Source organism: Hermetia illucens, chromosome 1, assembly GCF_905115235.1.
Source record: "Hermetia illucens chromosome 1, iHerIll2.2.curated.20191125, whole genome shotgun sequence".
Classification (NCBI taxonomy): Eukaryota; Metazoa; Arthropoda; class Insecta; order Diptera; family Stratiomyidae; genus Hermetia; species Hermetia illucens.
Window position 1 is genome coordinate 21195430 of NC_051849.1, and position 17449 is coordinate 21212878.

Sequence of the window (17449 nt, forward strand, 5' to 3'; positions counted from 1 at the left end):
AATGCAAGGGGGGTTCACTTTGTTGGTGTCATTGTCGGCGAAGCGAGGCGTGTCATTGTTGTTGTTGGTGTCACACAATTGTTGTTGTTTTTGTCCTTGTTACAGTGTTCCTGGGTGACGTTGCTGCAGGGAAATTTCATTTAAAAAATTGGCTTTAGTTGAACAGCGAAGTGTAACTTTGTGTACATGATGCCACTGTTGATGTTACTGTTGCTTCCCTTAGCCAGATTGGGGTCGGCAGGGGTCGGCGTGTGATGAGATGTATGTTGGCAGTGGTTGTGTTTCGCTCAGGGTAGTATCCAGTGTAATATCGAAGGCGAATTTACCTGTGAACGACACCTTTATCATGGAGGTGCCCTACAGCAGATGCCAATTGTCTTGCCAAGGGACGTGACTTTCTCTCATCCAATTTTCCATATCGTTGAGATTTAACGTAAGTACACAAATCGCCACCTGATCCTATTTCGGTGACAATATAGTAATTTTTTTCTGTCTGTAAGAGCAAAAATAGATGCGTACAGCGGGGATCAATAGTGCAATAAATGAAAGTTTTGAATTGATGGAAATAGGGATGTTCGTGGAGGTGCAAGGTGGTCGCTTAAGATAGAACTTTTGATATGCAATGACTTGTCCGTTAATCCCTCCTTTTGCTATATTCGACAATGGGATTGGGTTTCTAAATATCAAGGGAATCATATCAATTCATTTTGCTAATCTTGGGGGGTATATTGGGTCCTTATTCTGGTTTGAATATGAAAAATATGATGAAGCTGTACCTCTGCGGATGTGTTACTACCAATTTTGTCAAACAGAGGGTATATTCACTTGATGAACTTATTCAATCGATTTGATACCAGTCTGCTTGTCCGGATTGTTTATGTATCGACCCCGTCAGCTTGCTCTTTCCCCTCTATGTTCCTATAACCGGGAACCCAGAGGAGGGTGACCTTGCGCGTGCTCCCCAGACTGTCTAGGGGGTTTCTGCACTCCCCCACCAGCCTGGAGGAGGTCGTCGCTGAGTACAAGGACTTAATGGCCGCTTGGCTGTCGGTCAAAATGGCTATGTTACGCTTGGGGCTCGGATCATGCTCCACCCATCGACCGACCTCCAGTATCGCCAGTACTTCCACCTGGAATACACTGGCGAGACCATACGATTCATATACACTGTTTGGATTCGAGGAAACCAATGCACCGACTCAACAGACCATTTTTCAACCATCGGCGAAGAATACCGTCTCGTAACCTTGCAACATGCCACCGGTCTTCCATTATCCCCTGGTTGGAAAGTCCAAAGTTTCTCGCGAAGTTCAGCTTCCGTGTGGCATAGTACTAGGGGAAGGCGCAGATTTCCAGAAGTACTTCGTCTAGGATGTTTCTGTAGCCATAGGGCTTTGCTCTCTAGCATATGAACTCACGTAGACTGACGGCACTGCACGCTACACAGTATTTAATGTGGAGGTCTAGGGATAGGAAATGCAGGATTACATTGAGAGCATTTGCCGGCATGATCGAAGAACACCAGTAGCACCTGCACACGCGGTCCTTTGAATCCTATTGAGCTTCGTTCTATTGCATTTTTTGCTCAAAGCCTGCCACCATACAATAGAGACGTAAGTTAGGTTTGGACGCACCACAGCAGTGTACATTCATAAAACCATCCTCGGCCGGAGACCCTATTTCTTAGAAAAGGTTCTCCTGCAGGCATAGAAGGTTATTCAGCCGATCTTAACCCTCAGTTTTATGTTCAATCCCTATTTAGTGTTGGATCTAGGATTACATCCAGATACTTTCCATTGGAAGAAAGAACCAATCTTTGTTCATTCAGCCGTAGTAGGTGAAATTCAGGTACCCTTGTTCTGATGGTGAATAGCATCAGTTTGGTTGGGTTTATGCAGACCACAGCGGCGCATCATTCGCAACGCTCCTTCCATAATGTCACTCATAATGGACGGAAACATTCCTGACACTAATTTCACCAAGTAGTCTGCATATGCCACTATTTTCACCTCGCTGCTGTCCAATATTCGTAAAATTTCGTTCATTACTATTAGCCTCTATTCACAACTGTGGCCAAGTGGTTGCCTTACAGGTCCTACTGGATTATCCTGGTATTTAGCACGGATATAATCCAATGCGCAAGATACCCCCGTTCCAATTCAATACTGGTCAAGGCTTCCTTGATGGCGTTGGTAATAACGTTGTTTAAAACGCCCCTCTATACCCAAGAGGGCAGCTAGGGTATACTGCTTGTACTGCAGTGATTGCTCAACCATGCCAATTACCTCGTGGAGAGCGGTTTTTGTGGATTTGCCTTTGAGGTAGGCATGCTGTGACTTAGAGAAAGGCGTCCTCGACATCCACTTAAGGGCGATTATGCTTTAGGCTCTTCAACATGAAAGAGGGGAGGCTGATTGGCCGAAAGTTCTTCGCCGACTCATGGCCACGCCTGCCTGCTGTCGGCTACAGATTTATTTTCGTTATCCCCAGCATGATTTGCTTGCTTGGGGGGTTCGTCGGTCTCCGTCGGACAGTCGATGCTCACGTTGTCCAACCGTTCGGCGGCGTCGATTCGATCCAGGTCGTCCTTCGGTTTTGCAGAGCGGAACACTTTCACTTTTGCGTTCCTGACTCCGAACTGCATTTTATAGTTTACCTTTTCCAGTGCCTCCAGACACTCTCTATTTACACGGAGCAGAAAGGGTTGGCTGTTTATCTCGGCTTCCTCCTCCCTGTTCGCTACCTTGTCGTCCATGGAAGTTCTTGGGTTTTGAAGACGAAGGGATTGAACGAGCTTGTCATTATCCACAACCAAACGCGAGTCACCGGTTTCCTGGGAATCTCGTCATAAGGGATGGCGTTGAACTTTACGCCCTCCCAGGCGCCGCTGATTTTAGCGACGTATAAACCGAGAAAGCCTTGGAGAATTGGTCCTCACAGGATATAACATGGAATCCACGTACCAGTTGAAAGGAATCAAACCACGGGATGGATCCCATGTGTTCGCTTTTGCCATCGGGGAGATGCTCAATGACCAAAACCGACAGCCTGGCCTCCAGCGTTAGTTTGCTGCTAGTGGAATTGTCATCCGTCAGTGCCACACGTGGTACAAAGGTACAAAGGCTCCTGGCCTTTGTACCTTTGTTCGATCTCATCTTGAGATTGATTGCGTTGTGTAGAGGAGGACTTCGCCTTCTGCTCGTCTACCAGGCGTTTGCTGTTATCCCTCAACAATCACCTGGTATTTAGCGAGATCCTTTTCATCCTGCTCGTCGACAATACCGGCTTACTTACTCTTAGCAATCTTGCTGAAAATATGTATGGCTTTCTGGTACTGGCTATTGAGCAGGACAGCAGAGGATCTTCGCTTCTTACCCGGTTTCCGGTGACTGACGTTCTTGTCGAGAGATCCCCCGATGTCGAGGGTTTCGGGTTTGGAGTACTAAGTCTGGTACTCGCTACACCCAGCTTGACGGCAGTGAATTCTAGGCTGGAAACCACTAGTCCACCTGCCGTCTCGCTCCGGGAGGTCTCTGCGCTTGGTTTCAGCACAGCTATTGCAGGCAGCTCATCCTCCAATGATGTGGCTGGCATCAACACCTCTTCTTCTATCGTTGGTTTCTTTGTTTTATTAATAATTGAGACCATGCCTTGGTCCCACAAGTAGTCCGGGGGGGAATGTCCCGGCCACTAGGGCAAGGGTCTTATTAGAAACTGAAGGTGCTCAAAGTATTCAGAGTTCGCATACCAAAGACCAAGCTACCCATTGGCCACGTAGCCCTTAGCGTATGGAGTGCTATTAGCACCTTCTCCAGAAGAGGGAGGATGATCCACGGGCTGTTGCTTTGGCTCATCCTCCGTCAGACCCACTTGCCCCTAACATATGATAAGCAGACAAGCAAATCCTCGTAAGTTGGATAAAACTACTCCCAGGTCGGCCCTACACACTCTTGGCCTGTTCGAAGACCAGTTTACGATATTTAGCATTTCCAATATTTAATTTTATTTATTTTTAGAACAACCTAAAAACTGGTCCCTTTCGCTTAAATTCAAGAGCCTAATTTAATTTGATTAATTAATTAATTAATTTAAAATTTTATTTTTTAATAATTTTCAAATAGTGTGAAACAAAAATTGACCGGGGCAATCGTTTGTTGAACCTTATAAACCTGCCTATATTGAATATTATCGGGTGCAGGATTAGCGGGACCGGGACCGGCTGGTTGGATGGACAGCTGATCAGCTGGACACAGGGAATTCGTGTCGAGTGCAGCATGGAGAAAAGACGCCGAGGAGGATTTGGTTTGTATAGTTTTCCGGTTATTGTGTTTGTTTTTGCAAATAATTCGCGTAGACATTTTCAATCCTCAATTTTCCGAGAATAATCCATCTGTGGAAGTAGCTATAGTGATCCCAGGCCAAAAGACAGGAATCCGCTATCGATGAAGGTGAAGCCAATATTTGAGTCAACGGGGGAATTGGTTCTGGGCTTTCGGAGGAAGAAGTTGATGTGATTTGAAAAGAAAAGGAGATCGAGAAGTGATTTGAGAAAGTTCTTCTGTTTTGTTGAAATGGGTTTATTGATTGCTGAGATATAACCGTGCATGTATATTAAGGTAAATTGTAGTGATATGTGGTATGGGCCTCGAGGATATCGCCCGAGATATTGGGTTTGTAATTTGAAAAAGGATCTAGGAAGTATAGATCAAACATCTTTCAAGTTTGCGTAACTCCCTCGCTGTTTTTATGAGGTCAGTTTTTTTGCCCAGATTGCCGCTCCGTAGGTAATCATTGGCCTTACTATTGCAGTGCATATCCAGTGCAAAATTTTCGGAGTGTAACTGCATTTTTCCTTGCTATGGACCTGTAATTCATGAGAGTCCTCGTAGTTTTCCGACATACGTTTTCAACGGGTGTCTTCCAGAGTTGTTTTTAGTCTAGTGTGATTCTCAAATATTTAACCTCTGTTACTCGTTTCACTTCCATGCCATGTAAAGTAATGGCTCCCAGGTGGTCAAGCTAACGCTTTATTGTAAATTGTAATACAATATATTAGTGTTGGCTGGATCCCTGCACCAGCTCCTATTAATTCGTAGTCCGGTTTGGATCCCTCATATTTGCTCTTACAGATCAGAACCATCTCATCAGCGAAACTATGGACCAGGCCACTTTCCATGTGCTACTCCCACATAGCATCAAAACGGTCTCAACTTGATGCTGTTTCAAATTCCGTGGCACTGTTGGTAGAAATGGCGCTTCTTAACTATAGAAGTTGATCAGCGCTTTTGATACTCTGTCCATTAATACAGAAAGGGATGAGCCATCAGACTGAGAACCTTGGGTTTGCTGGTGTTTAACTTCTGCCTGACTCCAGTTGCCTTTCACTCAAAATCCTTTGTCCAAGGTGGGAGACTAAACAGGCGTCCTCAGCTTGGTCGAAACGATTAGGAAAAGATGTCATAGCCAATTGTAGTCCTCCTCGTCCTACGGACAAGGCAGTATGACGAATGTTACTGATAACATGAAGAAATAATATTGATGACCATATGCAACCCTGGTACACACCGTTTTGGACTTCAAAATCCTCCGAGACTTTACCCCGGTGCAGCGCATGGCATTTTGCGCCATATATCGCTCTGATAATGTCTACTAGTTCCTCGGGAATGACACTCCTGCATAGGGCACTTCAGATACACTTTCCGTTCACGTTATCGAAATCGATCAAGAGCAGATGAGGTGAAGACTCTCACTCAGCGCACTGTTCTGAAATGATCCGTAGAGTGTCGATGTGACCAATGCGGGAGGATCTGGAGCCGAAACTAGCCTGCTGCTTGTCGATCAAGCGTTGAAGATAACCTTTGATGTGTTTCAGGATTTGTTAAGCTATTATTTTTGCAGTAGCAGTCAGCCTCGGATTCCCAAGATTTCGTATGAGTGGGAGCAGCAGATTTGCAATAACTGCACGTGTAGCGATAAATAACTTTCCGGGGAGATCATGCAGCCTAGCGGCTTGACTCCATTTGAGTGTATTGATGGCCGAAATTCTCCTCTGTTTGGAGGAACAGTCCGTGTCCGGATGCTACGGTGACTAGCCATTTCATCACAAGAAGAAGAAACTCACTGGATGTGAAACGCTTAAGAACCAAGGTGAAGTATTCTTTCCACCCCTTCAGTTGCTCGTCATCGTGGATGAGAAGTCGACCCTTGACATCCTTCATAGCATCATCGAAGTATTCGTGACCCCATGCAAGCTTTTTCGTGATTCAATATACACTTCTGAAATCATTGCATCTGTGGCATGACCAGCGCAATAGAAAATCTTCTCTTGACATGTTGTACACTACGCTGAACTTTTCGAGAGCGTAATGCCTTCAACCCTTTACATTCATCCGTTGGTTTTCACGATTTCGCAGTCCGCCAGATTTTATGACGTTCCTTCGGGATGTGGACGAGCAAAAGGCAATTTTGATGGCTGCTCAACGTTATTCTCAGGAGCGTTACTCAGGGTATCTGCCGTTCGATCAGCAAGATAGCTTTCTCATTGTTGGGTCGTTCAAGCGGTTGGTGTTGAACTTACATGGTCATAAGCTCTTCAACCCTGCGAAAAATGGTGAAAGCAACACACAAGCGAACCTAAGCGACCATTGGATGTGATTCCATTCGAGGCCGATGTCAGCACCCCTCTTGTTACGCACATCCACGAGACAACTCCGAAGTCTATTTCTGATCCGGAAGTAGTCGATCTGATTACTCGTATAGTCTCGGTCAGTTAAAACTCAACTAACCTTATGACAAGCTCTGCACTTAAACGACCCACGGCGAGGCTGTGGAAGTTGCAGAAACCCACAAACCTTCCACCGTTATTGTTACGGTCGTGTTTCGTCTTTCCCTATCACATATCCAAGCAAGGTGTTGTCAGAGCCTTCCTTGGCATTCAGATCTCCTATCATGATCATAGTACCACTTTCAGGAAGCCTCCCTTGAGCAGCGTGCAATTCTTTGCAGAAAGCATCATTCTTCACTATATCGGAAGTCTCCGTTGATGCATAGCATTGCACAATTGTGATGCTGATGTCAGAAATCGGCTAACCCTCCCCCCTCTCCAGGATTCGCCTCTGTTACCACGTGGCTTTGCAGAGTACAAAGGAAGGAAAGAAGAGGAGTACTCTCCTGAGTCCCGCCTTACTTCCCTTAGGCCCAGAATGTCCAGCCTACATCGTTGGAATTCTTGCTCAAGGTAGAGAAAGTGAGCATTCTGAGGAACTTCGCTACTGGTGCCGAAGAGCGTGCGTACATCACTGAAACCAATTACAGTCCGTTTTCGATTGCCAAAGATCTTTGACGTGAAGTCAGCTCCTGTTCGAGGCGTTGTAAAGCTTTGAAATTTGCAGGTAGCTAGCCTACAGATTTCCATATTTTTTAGTCGTGCCGTCCTCACGTATTCGAGGAGGGCGATCAAATCCAGGTGTGCAGTGGACTCATTTGAAGTGGCTCTTGCCCCGAAGCGTCACCGGAGGTTTTTTGGTGCTATGAGAACCAGGAGCGCACTCTGAGATCATATCTTTCAGGAGCATTTCTGGAGGATGTGTTCTCGACCCTATTAATTGCGGTTTGCTCCCATGAGAGGGGAGTTTCATGGGGGTTGTGGTTTCGCCCATATCGCGGTTCCAGCGTGAAGTGGCGTTGTACAATTCGGGTCCTGTACTCCTTAGTTGCGGCAGAGGTTTTCGGATATTGCGGTAAACATCGAGGACCTTTCAATCACCATTTACTACAAGCAAAGAAGACTGATTCTGCTCTTCAACCCCGACTTACACGGCACCGGATATACCGTTCTTGACGTTTCGAAATTAGCAGGCTGTTAGCCCAAAAATTTTGGTCGAAGACTCACAGAGCCTAATTTCATTCGGCATAGAATATTTCAGATATATTACCTGCTCATGCCATCCAAGGGCATCGCGCAAGATGGTGACCCCGGGGGACGACTTATCTCCTCATGCGAGAATTAATTGTATAGAGGCGGCCGATGTTTTGAAAAATCGGCCGGAACATAAGATTTCCTTGCGATGTTTTTGAAGAAAAAAAATGAAACGAATTAGGCCCCGTTCTAGAAGTAGTATTGGTTTAATCGCAGAAGCATGCCATGGTGTCAAAAGACCACCTTTGGTAAGTGATAATCATAAGGCAGTAAGTTGAGGTGCACCTCTCCAAAAGTATCAAGAAGGATGTATTACTCAATTTTTTGTTAAGGATATGAAGGTCCACATCAACTGGACTGGATCAGGGGAGAAGAACTTACTCTCACTTTTTTGGTCCACGGAACCCTTGTTTTGGGCATAGTATCCAAGTTTTGAAAAAATAGAAAAAATTACTAACGGTTTCGTCCAGCGTAGAGGCAACTCATCAGACGCTGCGTCACCTCTGCCTGTGTTGTGGGGCGGGGTCCCATCCAATGGTAAGCACAACTAATACTGAATTCATTGGTAATGATTGATTTTGTTTCGACCACTTTGTAATATATAAAAACCTTGATATTAGATGGAATTTCCATTTATTTATCTTAAATCTAATTGCGTTATCACTAACATAGTTGGCTACTTCAGGTAGCCATACAACGAAGTAGGAAGCGTACTTTCGTCCAGTTTGAAGTAAGGCACTTCACCGCCCAAAAGCGCTACGGTATCTCGCGGATAGTGACGAAGCTGTGGTGATGAGTACCCTGAATCCTTAGAATCATCACTGAAGGCTGGTGAGTATCTTCCCTCGTCGTAGTCGACTATTTTAATAGAGTGAATGTCCTCGTCACCTAGAATATCCTTGTGCAACTCATAAGTTTTCATTCGGATGTTCAGTTCACAGATACTTTCTTCAGCAAGATTAATTTTTATGTCTAATCGTTTTATGTAGTTTTCCACGTCGTTGGTTATGATAATCCGTAAAGGGTTAGTCATGTCCCCTTTGTATCCTTCGAGGAAGGCAAGAGCTTTCACTTTCTCCTTCTGTAAACATTTCACTTCCAAATATAAAAAGTCGATGGCTTCCTTGCAAAACTCTGGATGGAATGCTTCGACCATTAACTGGAGCGATCTGATTGCGTTTTTGAACATTTTTAGTCTCTTCTATTTTGACAGTTTCTTTACTTAGAGAACCTGAATTTGGTCTGTTTTTCATTACTTGGGATTTTCGCTATTTATACCCTTAACATTTGTAAGTACGATAAATGCCGGTGAAACATCTTAAAAGTTGACTCATTTTCCAGGGACATATTTTTTAGCGAAACTGCGCTCCTCCTTTTAATTTATCACTTTTGGACAATTTAACTAAAGTTGTTCGTTTTTTGGTTCATTTTAATTATTAACTTCTGGATTTCGTAGGTGTCATTGTTGGGCAAGGAAAAAAATTGCCGTAAGGGGTTGGGCTATGAATCAGGTCAGCTCTTAAAAATGCGTAAGATGACGCCAAATTAGCATATCCTGTAAAAAGTTACTTAGCTCAACCATTTAAAAAATATGCATATAAGATAGAATCTGTCTACCATGGGGTGGTTCCAAAAATTAATTAAGACATCCAGGCATGCAACTCTGTACCCATCAGTGTAAATTTTTGAGGTGAGTGAGACTCTGGAGTAAGAGTCTAGTAGTTTATAGTCAGCAAGAAACTACTAGGTTACTTGAACGTTCAAATGGAGGAGTCGGATTTGATAGTGTTCCTCAATAGAGTTGGAATGTCTTAGCTTGACTGCAGAGAGATGAGTGTATTCGCAATAATATATAAGAAAACGGCTTGAGCACAGTAGATCTACTATAGGCAGTGCCCTTACAAAAATGACCCCACTTGCAAATGTGCTTGCATAGGCTTATCTGTACACATCAGAGACGCTAAACAAGGAAAAGGCATAATCTTCGTCAAATCGTATTAGTAAGAGAGAGATCGGTGAGCTTTTGCTATTCTGGTGCTACGGCGTGCTCACCCATATAGCAAAAAGTTGTTTCACGTATTCACTTACACATAAGCAAAAACTTGCCAATCTCACCAATACATTGGCAAGTCCGGGCGGTATGTCAGACTCAGCTGATCGGGTTTTCGGTACATCTCGCTCATGCTCAAGGGCAAAACAATTTGAAATCGTGTGTACTCGCACTGATTTCCCCCCTTGAGGGGCAAGAGGGAGTGAGGTAGCTGTCTAGTATTTAACTGTGGGCTTGAGGTCATTGACAATTAAGGAGATGGGTCGACAAAGAATAGAAATAGTAGGGGCTACTGAATGCACACTTGTTAATCCCCAGCGGAAGAGAAAAAGTAACGGGAGGGGAGGGGGGAGGGTAAGTAGGTAATGAGAATAAAGAAGACCATAGAGGCTGGGTCCAATATTGGTTTAGACTAAGTGAGGAATAAGGAACACAGCAGAAGGGAGAAGTTACTTTCCAAAAAAGTAATTTTAAAGTAGGTCACAGCGTAATTAATTAGAGGAGTCTGTGAACCTCATGAAAGTGAAAGCTGTAGTAACTTTTTAGACTAAGTGACCAAGGATTTTATTGGGGACTGCAGGATTTTGAAATGAACGAAATCAGGGTGGTTTCTAAAAAGCTCAAAATTTGTCTTTACTGAAAGTTTTAGACGCAGTTTATGGCTCTAAGTGTTGAAACAGGTAGGGATGCATGGACTTGAGAGAGGCAGAGATGTAACGATAAATAACGCCGAAAATTTGGTTGCCCGGTAGCGTTGCACGTTTGGACGAGGAGTCGATTGGGTTAGTCGCTGATGTTCTGGAGGGGTGGAGCGTGAGATGAAGCAGTTGAGCTGGGGTTGCAGTAACTTCCGAAAAGCACTCAGGCCATCTTGGCAGGTGCAGACTCAGGATCGTTGGAGGTGTTAGTAAACACTGTTGACAAAATCCGCGAGGTGCACACGCGCCACGTGGTCAGTGAAGTTTGCGGGAAGCCACGGGCCAAATCGCTGCAGACGATCCAACTCTCGCGCTATCACCTCTAAGCTAGCGGCAACGGTTGGAACTTTGCGTTCGAACTCGTTCGCGGTCCGTCAGCCGAAATGGACGATCGGGTAGTCGGGGTGCTCAACGAGTCCTGAAAGTTGCTGGAACCACCATACCTTTGACGACAAAGCAAACAAATGTGCAATGCCGTGCTCGCTCACGGCTTGAAAGAAAACACGTCACTTAACAATATTCAACCCTATGAGTAAGCGCTATTAGCTGATCGACACAGGTACAGTCGTCTCAGTCTTCCCGGGTATCCCCCGGCGCCAAATTTTTACCTACATACACTTACGGCTACAGGCAAGTGGACTTAAGTTTGTAACTCAGGCCTTCAGGATAACTTGTCACCTGCTCGCTCTTAGTCTTTCTAGCATTTTTGAGGAAGCAGCCGACCCTCGCATTCATGTGTTTCTTCAAAAATAGAGCAACAAAACTACCGAAAGCAATTTCTTTTTAGGGCAACTCATCAGACGCTGCCCTGGGAGCAGCGTGACCCGTTGAATATAATTCGTACCCTCTGGCCACCAATGAGGTGGCGGTGAGGAAGATGGGGCGGCAACCCCATCGGCTGAACCAAAACCAAGTGGCCGAGGAGAACCTCCATAGTGGTGGCACCGGGGGACGCTGTACTCACTTTGGCTTGCCGGTCGTGATGCAATAGGCGAACGCTCCAAAGGCCTTATCAGGGCAATCAGACCCGAGTCCGCACGGGGACTCATCTGAAGTGGGAAATTGGTCACGAAACCTCACCAGGGGTATACTGGTACCATGGCAACCGAGATAGCTCCTGGACGAGGGTTAACACCCCCAAGGACCAAGATATCTGCACACACGTCTTGGCTTGCGTGGATGTTTCCGGGAAGTTCTTACAGCCACCATATGAGGGTCCATATGAAGTGCTGAACAGAGGGGAGCACTTCTGTAAGTGTGACGTCGGCAGCAGGTCTCAAAACATCTAGGTTAAGTGACGTCAATCCAGGTGACCGACCTGCAGCAGACGGTGTCAGTGCCAACAGCCACAACTTATGAATTGGCGGAGATGATCGGTACTTTGTGTTCAGGAAGTATGTTTAGATCACGGTTTAGATCCAACTCCAAAAAAGGGGCGACAGGTTAGTAGGTCGTTAGACTGTCGAAGGTTTGCAGAAAGAGCTAGAGAATATACCAGCCCATGCACCTTTTCGACAAAAAACTAGACTTGACCTTTTAAGCTGAGGTAATTACCTAATCGATACATCGCATACGCGTCCCAGAATTATAGACTCAAACTGCAAACCTTGAAATTCGCTGCAGCGAATTTCTTGTCGATTCGTACTTACGGCTGCAGAAAAGTAGGTATGAGGCTAGCCCTTCGATGAATGTTTTCTTGGCGCTTCATTATAGCGGATGCCAGCACTTCCACCTTAGGCACAGAATTTCTGTGTCAGTATGGATTGCTGGAGGTCTGCATAATAGATCCCACAATTTCCCTCATGTCATCTGGAAGAATTTCAACCACTTTTCGCCACTTTTGAAGACGTTGCCGACTCAAGTATTCATGCACTTATTGAGAAAAATTGGAATACCATTGTTGAGGATGCTGGGAGTCCTGAGTCCGCACCCACTTGATGATGGACCGGACGACCTGGACGAAAGCGTCAGCCAACTTTTTTCGTTCTTTGTTGAAAACTTTGATGTTTAACCCAAAAAAGAGGAGTCCGTGGACTACAAAAGAGGAAGTAAGTTGCTTCCCAAGGGGTCCGGTTCGTCACCAAGTCGGTGCAGACTCAAGATTCCCAGCGTCCTCTACAGTAAATTTACTTCGGCCTGGTTTAGGTCTGGACCTATGACGTAATTCACTTGAATAAAATTCGTACCCAATATGTGTTTGCGATTATATTTAAATGGAGCGATTACCATCTGTCGTTACTTTCTGTCACGCTGCTCCCAGGACGGCGGTGAGGTAGCGTCTGATGAGTTGTCTCTGCCCTGGATGAAACTGTTAGTCAACTTTTTTCGTTCTTTATTGGAATATCATTACCGAGCGTAGCCTGTCCGAGGCAGTCAAGCATGGTGTTCAACACGAGATCACTACCGGCTCCGCCAAGACGCGTCCATTACCACAGTAGAAGGTCGCAGTTTCGTGGAAAGACTTTGAAGAACTCCTTAAGTAAAGTATTCGCAGACCTTCAGATAGTAGCTGGTCTCCGCTACTCTACATGATTAATAAGGGGAGTTTGGACCTAGTAGTGATTACTGACGTTCAGATGCCCAGATAATTCTAAATCGATATCGCATTCCACTCATACACGATTTTGCCCACTTCATCGTTGACTGCGGTATTTTCTCAATCTTGAATTTAGTGAAGGCATATCAGCAAATTCTAGTAACTCCCGAAGACATTTCGAAAATAGTAATATCTACACCTTCGGATTCTTTGAGGTCAGTAAGATGACTTTTGACTGTGCAGTGCGGTGCAAACCTTTCACAGATTTATTCACTTTCTACTACGAAACCTTCATTTTTGTTTCGTATATTTGAACGATGTTCTGTTCGCCTCTTTCTCTGAGTCTGGGTATTTAGAGCACCTCGAGTGCACTTTTCAGGCTGGCTTAGTGCTCAATGTTGAGAAATGCAATTCTGTCAGCCACAGGTGAAAATCCGGTGGTCTCTAATGGCTGGACAACCTCTGGTGACCACGTAATCAGGCGGGAAGCTTTGGTCTTCGGTCCAGACAATAAGCGTTACGGAAGGATTGATGGTGGGCGGCCTTGGGTAAGAACCGGCGGTGAAATTTGATATACCCACCTTTACCCATCACACAACGGATGCATACACGAACATCGACGTAATGAATGATAGCAACGAATATCCACATTACCCATGTCGAGCCAAAGGTCCGTCCGCACAGCCCATAAGCTGTGAGAGCTCGTTCGAAGAAGCTTTTTATCTAGAGTGACTCCCAGCTATTTCACTTCTTCGGAGAGTTGAAGGGTGGTACCCCTTATCTTTCTTAGTTCTTAGAGAGCATGGTGTTGATGATGCTTTAATTAAGTGGATCCATGCTATGCTAACGCAGAGATTGCTGTGCACTGAGGTGGGTGCCGATCGCTATCTGGTGCCTCAGACCTGGTCTGTCATTTAATCCAAATAAAACCAGAATAGTTTTATTCACAAAAAGGAGAAAACTAGATGGACTTTGTGTCCCTGAGATGAGGCGTACTCTCTAACTCTCCGAAGAAGTGAAATATCTCGGAGTCAATCTAGATAAAAAACTTCTTTGGAACAAACATGTAGAGGTAAAGATGAAACGAGCTCTCACAGATTATGGGTTGTGCAGACGGACCTTTGCCTCGACATGGGGACTCAGGGCTCATGTGATAATGTGGATATACGTGGCCATATTTAGGCCGTTGTTCGTATATGCATCCGTAGTGTGGTAAGTTAAGGTGAGACAAAAAGGTTTTCACCGTAAACTAGCCGTACTGCAAAGAACTGTGTGTCTGGGTATCACTGGTGCCATGAGCATGACATCCGCCGCCGCTCTGAATGCACTACTCAATTTGCAGCCCCTGGATATATTTATTGAAAACACTGCAATGAGACCAGCTCATAGGCTAATTCGATTAGATCTATGGGGAAACAAAGGATGTGGGGGCACAGAGCATTGGAAGAGTTACTGGGAGTACTGAAACTAGTTCTTACAATGCCTTCCGATTCTCGTGTTCCCATACATCTGTTTAGTGGAAGATATGAAGTTACCCTGAAGCATTGAGAGGACTGGGAAGACCCTGAGGAATGCGTGGCGGGTTATACGAAAGTCTTCTATACCGATGTCTCAAAAACAGAAGAGGGTTATGGAGCCGGAGTCTACCTCTCGATTAAAAACGAGAAGTGGGGTTTTCCTTTGGGACAATATGCAACTGTTTTTCAAGCTGAAGTTTATGCGATCCTAAGGGCGGCAAACTGGGTAATTGACGAGCGGTTAAAGGACAGGCGCATCGCAATCTGCAGTGACAGCCAAGCTGCATTGAGGGCATTGAGTAGCTCTTTGATCACTTCGAAAATCGTTCAGGAATGCAGAAACCGTTTGAACTCTATCTCTAGATTCAATACGGTGGAACTACTCTGGGTACCTGGTCACTGTGGCATAGAGGGAAATGAAATCTCGGACGCTTTAGCGAAAGAGGGGTCAATCTCCCCTATGCCGGGACCGGAACCAGCAGTTGGAGTATCAGTAGTATTGGCTAAGTCTGTTTTCAAAAACTGGGAACAAGCTTCCCACAATGACAGGGGACAGAGCCTAAATGCTGCTCGACACACCAAACTATTCCTGCCAGAAGCGAATATGCGTACCGCAAAGTTTATCCCGTCGAAAAGCAGGAGGACTTGCAGGTGTATTGTGGGCATTCTGACAGCCATAATTCACTAGCTGGGCATATATTCAGAATAGGAATTATTCAAGATGATACGTGTCCCTCCTGTAATGAGGAAGCGGAATCCACGGAGCCTTTCCTATGTGAATGCCCCACCTATGGATGCATCAGGCATCAGATCTTTGGTGCCGATGTTCTCTAGTTGTGACGGGTAGCATCACATCCACTAACGGAAATCCTGCGATATGTTAACGAATCCGGAATATTCCGTTAGATGGGGGTGGCGCGTACAATGGGCCAACAAGGCTTGAGTGCTCAGAACCTGTAGCTTCTCCCCCACCATACACACACACACAACCTTCTTAGATCCTCAATCGTTCTTGCAAGCGGGAAGTTCGAAATTGCTTGCACCTTGACCGGGTTCAGGAGGATGCTCTCAGAGATTATCAGGTGGCCAACGAGAAAACGCAGTTCGATTCCTCCATTTTCGCGAAGTTAGGCAAACGCCTCGGCTTCACACGCCACCAGAGAACCGCGTACGACCCATAGTCCAATGGGATGCTATAATGGTCTAAGATGACCCTTCCTAGTCACAAGTTCTGGCGCTCGTTCTACTAAGTCTCCGGACAGCCATTTGCCATGAATTTTGTGTAATCCACGCGGTATCAGTACCTGAGACCACCTGTGACTCTATATTCGATATTAGGACGAGCCTTATCACCTCTGAGTTGTTGTGTCTGCTCAAGCACGCAGTGCGGAAGTTGTACCCGACACCACCGCAAAACGTGGTCGACATGCCCAGAGATCTCGGCGCATGGACGCACGTCCTAATTAGGACTGAAGGCTCCTGGGGACCCCTGCACCAAGGTACCTAAGAAATCATCGAGCGAGATCCTCCTCCATTGAAACCTTGGCGTCGGAAGTACCTCCAAGAGGGCCCCTTTGGCTTGGGTGAAGCCTTTATTCCAGGATGAGAACGCGTCCCTTTTGGCTTATCTCAGCCGAGGTAAGGTGGTATTATTTTTCTAAGACTTTGAGCCCATCAGATTTTACTCCTATTTTGTCTTACCAGGTGGATGCATGGTAATCACCCTTTCAGCAGTGAATTCAGTGCAAAGTATTTTGGGAAAGGGGGGGGGGGATTCAGTGATCTACTAACTTCAAAAAGTGAAAGCAAAGTGAAAGTAAAATGAAATCTAAGGTCATTACTTACCTCTATCGTCTCGAAGAGGTAAACAATATTTGGATGTGAAATTTTGGACATAATTGAAGCTTCCCTCTTCAGATTTTTCTTGACATAATGATCCGTTATTTCGCTTACATTAATAATTTTTACAGCAACCTGAAAAGAAAATGCCAATTTTCAACTATGCACATAATTTGGTTTCTAAAATCACCAGACAATTCAATAGTACTTATCTTAATTAGCAAACACGAAGCCCCGAAGAAGTTCTTTAATAGAGGAACTTTCCCAGTGAAGACTCAGAAATATTCAGATCTCCACAAAAGCACTATCGGTCCCTTCACTGGTACACATTGAAAAGTTTGCTTTGAATTTTCTCTCAATTTTTTGGTTTTTCTTTTCTATCTTTTCTGTAATTACCGAGCGACTACCATCATCTAAAAAGCTTTACTGCAATTGACCTTTAATCAAACTTTTTCAATTAGTATAAAGTGAACAAATCCCGACTTTCTTTCTGCAAGACGAAACATTTCCCCCAGGACCAAGTCATAACTATCGAGTGGTGGTGTTAATTAAATTTTCGAGTGTTCATGAAAAGGGGTGCACAGTTGATTGTTTTAAGTGGAATAGATAGTGCAGGAGGAGCGTGGCGCCGATTGGGCTGCGAGTTTGAGGATTCCGTTCAAATTGGAAGCAGAGGGTGGAAGTCTCTCTTTGGGTTCCAAGAGTTGGTCTGGAGACATTCCCGCTGCTTAGTGGATCGCATTCAAATGTAACCGAGTTTTGTCAAGCCTGCTATTAATGGGAGGTATTGAGAGCTGCGTGCAGTTTTCTCAGGGGTCGTTGGAAAGCATGTATTTCTGCCACTCAACATTGTATAATACTTCCCCGAAAGCAACGTGTCATCATGAAAAT

At 45.1% G+C, this 17449-nt stretch overlaps 1 protein-coding gene across 1 annotated transcript in view; it reads right to left on the reverse strand.

The window, feature by feature from the left end:
- Positions 1 to 17449, reverse strand: part of LOC119660280 (serine/threonine-protein kinase NIM1-like) — a 131425-nt gene that overhangs the window by 32141 nt on the left and 81835 nt on the right. Inside the window, exons 3-4 of the mRNA XM_038068754.1 lie at positions 16565 to 16693; positions 327 to 493 (exon numbers count right to left, since the gene is read on the reverse strand). Of these exons, the coding sequence (XP_037924682.1) occupies positions 327 to 493; positions 16565 to 16693 (296 nt within the window). The remainder of the gene's footprint in view (positions 1 to 326; positions 494 to 16564; positions 16694 to 17449) is intronic.